Source organism: Barbus barbus, assembly GCF_936440315.1.
Source record: "Barbus barbus genome assembly, chromosome: 31".
NCBI lineage: Eukaryota > Metazoa > Chordata > Actinopteri > Cypriniformes > Cyprinidae > Barbus > Barbus barbus.
In genome coordinates, this window is record NC_136759.1 from 18,049,787 (window position 1) to 18,062,301 (window position 12,515).

At 38.1% G+C, this 12,515-nt stretch overlaps 1 protein-coding gene across 1 annotated transcript in view; it reads left to right on the top strand.

Annotated features, from left to right (window-relative positions):
* The first annotated feature begins 2,793 nt into the window (after nucleotides 1-2,793).
* Nucleotides 2,794-12,515, top strand: part of LOC306851461 (huntingtin-interacting protein 1-like) — a 55,803-nt gene continuing 46,081 nt past the window's right edge. The window contains exon 1 of the mRNA XM_079387709.1: nucleotides 2,794-3,191. Within this exon, the coding sequence (XP_079243835.1) occupies nucleotides 3,072-3,191 (120 nt within the window). The 5' untranslated portion in view covers nucleotides 2,794-3,071. The remainder of the gene's footprint in view (nucleotides 3,192-12,515) is intronic.

The window sequence follows — 12,515 nt, forward strand, 5'->3', positions numbered from 1 at the left end:
ATGCATCTGCAAGGTCATAGAATCTGCTTAAAGGGATAGTTCACCCAAAAATAAACAATTTGTCACCATTTACTCACCATTAAGTTGAATTATGAATTGAAAGTAAAGTATCTACTACTATATTCTTTATGTTGAACGTATTTCTTTCTTCTGTTGAACACAAAAGAAGATATTTTGAAGAATGTCGGTAAGTTGCTGGTAGACATTGTGTGGAAAAAATACTATGGAGGTCCATGGCTACCGTCAGCTGTTCGGTTACTAATATCTTTTGAGTTCAACAGAAGAAAGACAGGTTCGTAACAATTTGAGGATAAGTAAATGATACTAACATTTTCATTTTTGGGTGAACCATCCCTTTAACTTCAAAAACAAAGCCAGTTAAAGATAGATATGGGCCTTGCTTGGGAGAAGGTCAAATGTGAAGGGTTTTATTATTATTATTGAGGTTAACACAAGGCCCCTTGCTCTGTTTCAGTTCTCTAAAAATGGACATGTACGTAAATAACACTGTGTTAAGATGAAACAGACTTTTACATAGAATACAAGAATAGAATAGAACAGAAAATAAGTGTGATACATGCACGTTTACATAGGCTAATTTTTAAATTGTCTATACTTTTTTAATTTTATTATGTGCAACTTTTTGTCACTATATTTAGTTTGTACTTAATTTTAACTTTCTTGTTCATTTTTTTATTTACTTTTTTGTTTCATTGCATTATGTATTTTATAATTGTTAGAATTTGCTCAAAACCTGTATTTAATGCGAATGACGCGGCGCGAATTGAGCGTTTCGAGCTTTTGATGCGCGATTCGGGCAAGTTGAAAAATCTGAACTTTGGCGGATATTTCGCGCCGCGTTAACCAATCAGGAGCTTGCTCTAGTAGTGACGTGATTACGAACGGAGGCAGAAATCAAAACAACAATAGAGGACAAAATCAAGAAGCTGTATGTGGATACCCGGAGCTGTACCATAGACCAAAGATTACCTGTTAGATTTACCCAAAACAAATTATATCTGATGTTTATCCACTACAGAGACATCAGAGCCAGCGGCAAATGTCAGAAGGACTAGCCGAGGTTATGCTCCTCTCTTCGGGATACATGAGCACGAGCGCCCGGTGATCGCCTGGAGCTCACGGCTCCGAAATTGGCGAAGCACATTTTCAAATAGGCACTGTTTTTTTAAATAAACCGCATATTTGAGTTTTAAACAACTACATTCTCGGCTGAAATACACGCATCCAGTGTTTCCATAGCACATAAAGGGCTGATTTTATTTGCCAAATTCTATGCTCTCTGTGGCAGTCATACCTGTGCGCCTGGCAGAAGGGCGAATTCGCGTCTGTTGTGCAGTGAATTTCACGCGCGAATGAAGCGAGTAAACACAAAATGTTCATGCGTCCAACTACGCGCGAATAGCGCGATTTATTGTCCGGTGTAAACGCACTGTCACACAGTCACCCACCCCCCACACAGAAGCAGAGTGACATCAGATGTCTGACAGTTTTTTAATTTTCTGCTTTCCATAGTGTGTTGTAAATTCATGGAATTAATCACATTTCCTCAGAATGACTTGTTCTGTGTATGTAATTTTTATGAAGTGTTTGGAAGCTGCTCTTAAAAGATGCAAAAAATTACTCCTATCTTTTTTTACTGTTATTTAAATAAATCACCATTGCCACACCATTCAAGATATCCTAAATCCGTTCGCAATTTAACATCTTCAGTATATTGGTATCATGTTGACAAAGTTTGGTGTGAACTGCTTGTTTCTGCTTGGAGGAGTATGAATTTATTTACAGCCTGATTTAAAAAAAAATAACACATTAAAATAAATATAGCCGACTTCCTGTTGGTCGTAGCTAATGACTGTAAATTAGAAAGTTGTCCGGATTGATAAGACCAATATATGTACCTAGTTTGGTGTCTGTAGCTAAAACTAACCCCCCCCCCCCCCACTTTTGACAAAAGGTGGCGCTATAGAGTGCCTCTTCCACGCCCGTTTATGAGCTTTTGCTAGTGTCTATCTATCATTAATACTGATATATGTGTTGCGTTTCATGACATTCTAAACATGTTATCTTCCTCAAAATCACCAGAAAAGAATTTTAAAGTTTGACACGTTGCTTCATCGCTTCGCCCCGGGCAAATGGTTCGAGATATCAAAAATATATTTTAAATTTAGCGTCCCCAATGTCTTGAGTTCACAGAGTTTGGTGGCAATCGTTTGGAAATCCTCAGAGGAGTATATCAAATTCCAGAGCATGCGCTTGTTAAACAGCCCTAAATAGCCGACTTCCTGTTGGGCGGAGCTTAAGACATGCTGCGCGAAAGTTGTTCAGCTCAATCAGTTCTATATGTGTACCGAGTTTCATATGAATACGTGCAAGTATGTGTGAGCTATACATCAAGCTTTTTGACTGTGTTCCAGGGGGCGCTGTAGAGCCCCTGCGCCACGCCCGGGTCCCAGCCTCTGCGGCGTCCTAATGGCCGCAGGTTCCAATGTGCGTGCCAATTTCCAAGAGTTTTTGAGCACGTTAAGGCCCCCAAAAGTGCCCGGATAGTCGATATAAAAATAATAATAATAATAATAATAATCCTTAGGAAAACATAGGCCCCTGCGCCTTAGTAGCTTGGGCCCTAATAAATCGTCACTGAGAAGAATTCAGTACCTTGAGAAATGTTCATTGTAGTAAAGCGTGTGAATCAGAATAACTGTTTTGAAGGGCGGGAGCTAATGATTTTCCTCCAGCAGTGTGTGTAAGCGCTGGGAGGAGCCCGTGACAGTCGCTGGTCTGGGGTTGAGTTGATTTGTATAGTACATGACGCGAACTGACCCTGCTGTGATTCGCTTACAGATCTGCGCATGTTTTGCACGCTCGCGAGCGGACAGCGCTGGGATGATATTCATGGGCGGTGGACGTAGAAAATGACCTTTTGTGATAACGGCGAGGGCTGGGATTTGTCGTGCTCACCGCTAGCGCCAGTCTCTTTTAACTACACTCTATTTATGTTGATTTAAGAGGTCTAGCTCCGTCGCTCGCGCAGTTTGGATTTTATTTCCAGAATGGACCGCGTCAAGAGCTCCATGCAGCAAGTCCCCAACCCGATTCCCAAAGTGCTCAGCCGTCGCGCTGCCGGTGCCAACAGCTTGGAAGTTGATAAGGAAAACTTCGAGCGTAGTCAGGTAAGAAACTGTAAACACCACAGGGCAAGTTTTTTCATGTAGCCAGTGTATCGCCAACGCGCTCATTGTATGGCAAGCCCTTTTTTACATGTATTGCTTAAAACGAACTAGTATTTGTTTGTATTGTGCTAGTTCTTGTTTTCTAATAACTGGCATTTCGATAGAGTTTTGTAGCCTGTCTATTACAATAATCATTAGATACTAGCACTTATTTCTTTGCTACTTGTGGTAAAGTTAACATTTTACAGTCAACTAACATTTCTTATCTCCGTTGCATTTAGTAGTTAGAACTAGTTCAATTAAAATCTTACAAGTAAGCTATTTTAAACTAACACATTCGCTAATAAATGATAAAATATATTGTAACATACTCTTATAAAGCGTATACTGTATTATAAGTGTTTAATCAAGTAGGAACTGAAATAGGTACCAGAAACAATGAGAATACTAATCTCACAGAAATCTCTCACAAATCTTTATTGAATTCAATTAAGAAAATTAATTGTATAATTGTAAGTATAAACTGAATAACCTCTATAATTAAAGGAATATGTATTAGTGATACTTGTCAATGTAGTAAAAAGTACTGTAAAAATTATTTTTGAAGTTGTGAATAAAACGCATTTTACAGGAAACTTTTACAGAAGTATTGAAATTCTAATTGACCTGTCGGTAAGCCCCTCCCTTCGAATTCAGATGAGCCAATGGCAGTCGAGTATAACTTGCACGGGACCGGAACTTGGACATCTTTAGGTTTCAGCGCCATAGAGAAACATTGGAAGATCCAAAGCTCGCATCGGTTTTATGGGGTTCATGCTACAGAAATGGAAACACAATGTGGCTGTGGTACTTGTAACACTGATTCCAGGTATCCTGAGAGGATGGGCAATAGAATTTATTTTATTACACTTCCTAAACTCAAATAAAACAGCAAAATGTCCCTAAGCATTCAACCCAATCCTAGTCTCAGCCTCAGACGGACCGTTGGCTAAACGTCTGACGCATATGGCACACTTTTCTGGAAACACTTCAGGAATATCGAAGTCGTCATCTGACTGGTTGAATTAAACCGGATTTCCAGGAGTGTCGCGTTTATTTCGGTCTGCCGGGAAACAAAGATGACGTGGTGCCAAACCCCCTCACGAAAGAAGCAAGCCGTTGTGTTAACAAATGTGACGACGAATGCTTATCAGGGTAAACTAAACGCTGGATTTTCAAAAGTAAGTAAGGTAAATATTTCAATTTTGCGGCATAGAATCTTCATTGTTTCACACACCGGTCTGTTATCGCGGTGACATTCCCAAGTTTCGAAACGTGACGCTAAATGAAACGAACTGTGATTGGTTGTTTGATATGTCGGTCAAACGGCCTCATGGGCGGGCCTTGGCCAATCAAAGCGGACATCTATTCCAGACCTTCAGCCGTCAGTCTGAAGGTCTGGCTACGCGAGACTAACCCAATCCCAATGAAGACAAAAACGTTCATTTTCTGGTTGTCATGCACTCATTAAGTTACAATTTTCATCTGCTCAAGCAGAATATTAATGTCATCTTGTGCTTCAGAAAGGTATCTCTGGCTAAAACTAGCTAACGTTAAAGTTAGTGAGTCCATGCTAACGTACAAACCTAAATAGCGAACTGTTCTCGCTTCTTTTACAGTGTAGGTCAAAAACACATAAACGAAGGGCTACATTTCAGTGCCTCTCCATATTAAGCGGGTTAAATGTACATTAATTTAATCGTACCCTACGATACATGAACCGTGTTGATCCTGCATGTTGTCATCTGCGATCGTGATGACCGACCATAATATGAGACTTCTCCCGCTTGCATTGTGATCTGTAATCCCTCGCTTCGAGTTACCCACCATATTTATTTTACAATATTTTATAAATCCCTCCATGGAATATTTAACTCCCACTTGAATGGTGGCCCTTCTGTGTCCAAAATTGTGCAAAAACATTGTGGGACAAGGTTTTCACACTGCAGCTGTCATTGTAAGGCAGTGAGCAACAGTAACTAAGGGGGGCGGGGCTTACCGATAGGGAAGTTGTTTCTGTGTCAACATTTTATGTTTAATTCATTGCCATTTCTTTGTAATTATTTGTGAATTTTACTAGCAATTTCTGAGTAATGGTATCTAAAATACTAGTGAAATTTAAAAAGGTACTAGTGGACTGTGTTGCTCTTAATTTTTTTTATTTGAAACCAAATATTAGCAACACAAAATTAACTATTAAAAGAATACATGTTAAATGGCTTGCCGTATCTTTAAAAAAAGATCCTACACTCAAACTATGGAACGAAGTAGGCAGTCAAAAAGCATTATTTGTGTTTAATTTAATATATTAGTAAATCAAGCTAACACATGCTTTATTGTTGTCTGATATGATTTATTAAATTGTAAAGCTATTGGAAGTGTTTTCTCACTTTGAGTTCAAAAATCAGAGCTGACGCTATAGTGCTTTCAGGTGCACAAATTCTCAAGATCTGCGCTTCATTTGGTGCCTGAAGCAGCCTCCTATCGAAACCATAAAATGAATTTCTATTTCCACAACAAAAGCCATCATGTTTACAAAACTATAATTGATGGCCTGTTAAATTCAGCTTTCAGTTCAGTGAACTTTTGACTATATCGCACCTTCCTTTTATCAGTCCACATTCTAGTGTCGGGAGCAAAGTTCTACCTGGTACTCTTTCAGTACAGGTTAATATGGATAATGGTGTTCCAAATGCCATTAAAAATTAAATTACACGCACACATTTGTCATAATATGACATTAATATGCATTATAAAAGGATATGTCAAAAAGATCCTCTGTGACTTAGTCTTGTGTTTCCAAACTGATGGCTATGTATCGAGCAGATGTAAAAGCTTTTAGTGGTTTAGAGATGCAGCGCTAAAACCATTGAGTTTGATGGTCATGCATTCTGGTTCTTGCCATAAGCCTATAGTGGATTTCCATGTGTCTTCAATATCTTGTTTATCATGAACTTTTTAAAGTGCACATGCATTGAATTATGCAGTCAGTATGTGGGTGCTTGAGCCTGAAAGTGTGTTGTGAAATATAGAGAAATACATTCTCATTGTCCATGCACTCTTCTCACTTCTCTGGGGGTCTTTCCCCTCCCCATCCAGACACAGCCATCAGAAAAAGTAGGTCACATGAATGAAGCTGCAGCCGACTGCCCTACTGGTGGGTTTCAGAGTGTTTGAAAACAGCATGACCTTGTTCTTGCCGAGATTTCTCGAGGTAGACATTGTGGCGGCAACTAAAATTTGCTTAATTTCTGGTTTGATGTCAATGTCAGCAATCTGCAGCATCATGTTTGACTCAAGCGTGCAATATTCAGTCCTGTTTACATCTAGGACAGTAACATGGATTAGCGAGACTCATGTGACGCATGCGCTCTTTACGACTGATCACTGGGTCAGACTCAAACGTGATTTTCCCAGTTTTTGGAATAGATTTCATCAGTTTGATTTTTAATTTAACCAAAAACACGTGAGTGCTAAAGTTTAACTATGAAGCCTAAACTGAATGTGACATCTAAAAATAACACTTCAAACAGCACAAACTGATCAGGTCTCAGTAGGAATTGCTATTGTGAGCAGTCCTTATCAGCTAGTTTGCCTGGAGGAAGTGTGATTCCATAATATCCCGTCTCTTTTCTGCCTTTGGAAAGCTATGTTTAGATTAATAGGCCTTCTGTGGTGTGAATTCAGCCTGTTTTAAATGAGAGGATGTTAGTGTGGTGCTCTTTAATGACATGAGCATGGTTTGCCTTGTGGCTGGGTGTTAGAAGACTAGCGTCTACTTAACTTGAGTTTTTTATGGAGGAAATCTAAGCAGGGAACCTTTGTTGTGGTCGCAGTCTGACAGAGGGACATCCGGCCAGCCTCGGAATCCACACCGATGAAATAACATGTTAAAAGAATGTTGCCAAAATAAATCATCTGCAAATCGGTCTGAAGCATCGTAAACATCCCACAGAACATTTTGTATCAGGCAAAGTTCAAGATGGTCACTTTGTGCGGAACTTTAGTTGACAGTCATAAAGTGCGATGATATACATAGCTAATTTTTTCCCCCCAAACCATGTAGCCCTAATCCAAACAATTCACAAGTCCCGTTTTACATTATTAAAAGACTGTTGTCCTGTTTCACATCAATGAAGTCAAATTATAATTTTTCATTATATTTTTCATCACATTAAAGGTGGTTTCTGGTTTCTGGTAGCCAATGTTGATATTTGAAATCACCAAAACAAACACGGCCCTACCCAACAGGGTCTCGGCCCTATTTTGATAGCTTCGCCCCACACATACGTACGCAACCCAGGCAACGATTAATTCTGTGAAACAAAGCAAAAACCAATGTTACTCACCTATCAAGAAGAAACAAAGCAACCTTGGCATCCGATCACAGTTCTTGAGCTCTCTCCAGCACTGGAAAGCTGATCCGATATTTACATGGGTCCTACTTCTTGCCTTATCGTAACACCATGTCTATACCAGACGCGAGCGGCATGGCGCGACGAAATACTAAACTCAATATAATCAGTGATGCTGTCTACACTGGATACGGTGCAACACGACACGACAAATCCCCGACAGTTAACTTCTGCCACGTTCTATTTATGACATATTGACACAAATTTCAAATAATTTTCAAGTGTCAGTGTAGACAGACTTTAGCTGTTGCGGCGCGGCTTCCGGTGTAGACATGGTGTAAGCCTTCTTTTGTTCCGCAGACGTTTTCGTCTTTTGTTTTTTATCCACCATGTCTATCTTTCTGTTGTCGCTCGGCGCGGCTAATGTCCATCATGTGCACTGATGAGCGCTCTCTCCTCTGCATCATGAGTAGACTCGCCCCTTACTGCTGATTGGCTACAAGTTTGTTTTGGTACTGGGCCTCAACTCGAAGCGTTTTTGAAAAAATGCATACCCCACCTTTAAAGGATTAGTTTACCCAAAAATGAAAATTTGCCAAAAATGTATTTATCCTTAGGGTGTCCAAAATGCAGATGAATTTGTTTCTTCAACTGAACAGATTTGGAGAAATTTAGCATTACATCACTTGCTCACCAATGGATCCTCTGCAGTGAATGGGTGCCGTCAGAATGAGAATCCAAACAGTTGATAAAAACATCACAGTGATCCACAAGTAATCCAAAAATTTCAAGTTTGTAATAAACACATTTATAGGCACTTTTGGCCAAAAATCTGATAATAATCCATAATAATGTTTCTATCAATGAAAAAGTCTATCCGTCCTCTCATAAAAATCCTCCGACTTATTTGTTTTGGATAAAACTATCTGACAAAACAGTTTTGGACTGTTTTCACTTGTAAACCGTGCTTGATCTTTGCATATTTCTCTCCTGATTCAGACATGATGATTTTTTCACTAGCAATATTATGGATAGACGACCTGTGTTTTAGCTGAAAGCAATGGTTTGAATTTGAAAACACCTTGATAGGTTTGTGTCACACAGATTTTCACATCTCAAGACTTGAATCGATGGACTTGAGTCATGTGGATTATTGTGATGTTTTTATCAGCTGTTTGGACTCTCATTCTGACAGCACCCATTCACTGCAGAGGATCCATTGGTGAGCAAGAGATGTAATGCTGAATTCCTCAAATGTGTTCCGATGAAGCAACAAACTCATCTACATCTTGAATGGCCTGAAGGTTTTAATTGTTTTGGGTGAACTACTCCTTTAATGCTAATTTAGGTCATTCTGTCTCTATTTGTCCCATGTCTGCTCTTCCTCCTCTTGTTATATCAAACTATCCTACTTTAAAGCAGTTAAGTTTATGACCCTATATCTCTTATGCTTGTGTTTCTTCCTGTGCTGGTACCGTGCCTGTGGAGGAATTCTCGGGAGGAGCCAAATCTTGCCCCCCCTCTGTTTTTCCAAGACTCTCCCTCACAGAGCCAGACAGTCGTAATCTCGCCTCCCTCTTAGCAGCCAATCTCTACTTTCAGTATTTCACTTTCTCTGTCTACAGTAGTTTCAATATCCTACCATATTTTAGTATTTTTCTTTTTCTAAATGAACTATTTTACTGTTCTCTGCTTGTTAAAAGTAACTTTTTAGAATTTTTCCATCTGATATGTGCACATTTACTGTAGATCCTGCTGTTCAGAGGGTGAGCAGTGTTTGTTAGGGTCATTGACTGCAGGAGGGCATGTATGGAAAGCTCTGAGACAGCAGAACACGCGGGCCCTGGCCTGTGGCCTCCGTTCGCTCGCTGTGGATTAAAAATCCTATGCAGTTTGGCGGGCCGCCAGATGCCTGTGCCAGAAACAGTATTTGGGTCATACTGCTATCAAACAGACCATTAATGCATTACTGCAGGGAATGTGGTCATATTAGATGTTAGTATTGTAGGATTGTGACATTGTATGCATTTTTTTTTTTTGCCTTACGTCTTTAAATTTATTACTATGATAATTAAATATGACCCCTTTTTGATGAACTCCCTTAATATAAAGGGAAATATATATTTAATGTATTCAGACCCATTTTTACTGCATAATGAGAAAAATATTAAGCATGGTAGTTATAAAATATTGTTACAAAACAGTAGTGCCATAATTGTCAACTATTGAACCAGCTAAACAGTAAGAAATACCAAAAAAGTACAGCTATAAGATGAGACATCCCATTTTGATGACTGGATCAAATTCAATTTACAAAAGTGAATTTATATACAAAAAGCATATTAAATGCAAATAAAGTGTCTGATTTAATGTTTCTAATAACTATATCATTATTATTGTTATTACATTTTAAATGATTAAACTTTTTTCTTACAATTGGGTAAAATTGTACATGAGCGCCGCATTTTTAAGATTCTGTGTCGAGTTGAAAGAATTTCAACTTTTACATGCAGTGACCAGTCCGAAGACACCGGAGGCGGGGCAAGCGTTGTAAGGTTTTGTTTACAGTAGCAAGTTGGCATAGCAACTTTTATATAGGCGGTATTTTGCACTGTGCTTTTTTAAAACCATTCTTGAGTGCTGCATCTTGCGGTTTAGACACATAGACGCATGTGTGAACAGCCCCTTATTTTTTTCTGTAAAACCTGTATTTTCTGTATTTTTGTTGTCAAATTATTAAGATCGTAAAAAGTTACTGAAATTTCTATAATGCAATTTAGTAGCCATTTTATCTCTAAAATAATTCAGCAACTAGAAATTGCTTTTTTTGTAAAGTCTTTGAGAAGTCATGAAAATTCCTCGGTCAAAACATGTGGGAATCCTGTGGGTTGTAGAAAAGGTCACAGTTATACAGCGATGGATCGTGCTCGGATCCACTGTTATGTTACATTTTTGTTCATTATCTAAAGCGGGTACTAAACTTGTTGGTCATTAACTGGGAAGTGTAAGCCTGCAGTTTCCAGGCTTGTGGTCGGTGTGAGCTGGACAGACAGACAGTGTGTGGGCAGTGACTCATTGGCAGTCATTCTACACTGCCGTAGCGTCTCTCTTGGTGGAATATGCTTGACCAATGAAGCACTGCAGTGTAAACTGTCCCGATGGGCTTACCACACGGTACCAGGAAGTGATTGCCCTTTAAAGAGCATGCTTTGTTTGGAGAACCCCCTCCCTTTCCCGTTGCCACATTTTTCCTCTATGAGTGATTTGGGTGGCATAGTTTATGTAAACATTGACTGATATCATGTCCAGATCAACTGATCTTGTGACCTTTTTTGAACGTCTGTCTAAACAGTTGAGATTTATATAAAAGAACAGCATATGAGAAGATAATTGACATATTTAAGCAAATAATACAGATATACACCACAGTTCAAACGTTTGGGGTTGGTACAATTAATTAATTAATTTATTTTTTTTTTGCATTTATTCAATTTAAATTACAGTAAAAACAGTAATATTTTGAAATATTATTACAATTTCAAATAAATGTTTTCTATTTTAATATGTGACCCTGGAGCACAAAACCAGTCTTAAGTCGCTGGGGTATATTTGTAGCAATAGCCAAAAATACATTGCATGGGTAAAAATTATCCATTTTTCTTTTATGCCAAAAATCATTAGGATATTAAATAAAGATCATGTTGCATGAAGATATTTTGTAAATTTCTTACCATATATATCATAATTTTTGATTAGTAATATGCCTCGCTAAGAACTTCATTTAGACAGCTTTAAAGACGATTTTCTCAATATTTTGATTTTTTTTTGCTTCCTCAAATTCCAGATTTTCAAATAGTCGCATCTCTGCCAAACATTGTCAGATCCTAACAAACCATACATCAATGGAAAGCTTATTTAGTCAGCTTTCAGATGTTGTATAAATCTCAATTTCGAAAAATTGACACTTAAGACTGGTTTTGTGGTCCAGGGTCACATATTTTAAAATCAAATTTATTTCTGTGAATCAAAGCTGAATTTTCAGCATCATTTCTCCAGTCTTCTGTCACACGATCCTTCAGAAATTAATCATACATGCTGATTTAATACAAAATATTTCTTATTATTTCCAATGTTGAAAACAGTTGCGCTGCTTAATATTTTTGTGGAAACATTATTTAATCACTTTTGATCACTTTAATACATCCTTGAATATGAAAGTATTAATAGCTTTAAAAAATCGGACTGACTTCAAACTTTTGAATGGTAGTGTATTACAGTCTGTTTTTTTGTATTACATGTAGGCACATTTTTAAACACAAAGAGAAGAGTCATGTGAAAATTAGAACCTGTGATATGCTCTTAAAAAAAGAAACAACCGATTTGCATTCAGTTCAAACAGCATTTATATTTGTAGTTCCTGTCATTTATAAAATAGTACTAATAGAGGGGAAGTTTTATGTAGTGACTAATTTCCTAATAAATACCTAATGATATGTTATTTATATGGTCTCATTTTTTTCTATACTTAATTAAAAGCCTGTCTTTGGATCTCCTGTTACACATGAGCACCTGTTGGATTAATAATGTATGGAGCTGCTCATTCTCATGCTGCTTTACCTCGGCATCAAACAACAACCAGATGAGGGCACCCTTCACCAACCTTACACACGTGATCATGTGAAAGCAAGAGTATTTAACTGGAATGCCATCAATCACGTCTTATATTCCGCACATTGATGGCTAACCTATATATATATATATATATATATATATATATATATATATATATAGCGATTCCTATAGTGAGCTAACAATTCTAGACAAGGCACCTGCAAGTCTGTACGTGCCATAACGCATTTTGCTCTGCAGTGTGTCTCGTGGGTCTTGTACCACTGCAGTTGAGTTTTAGTGCAGTTTGATTTTCTTCAGA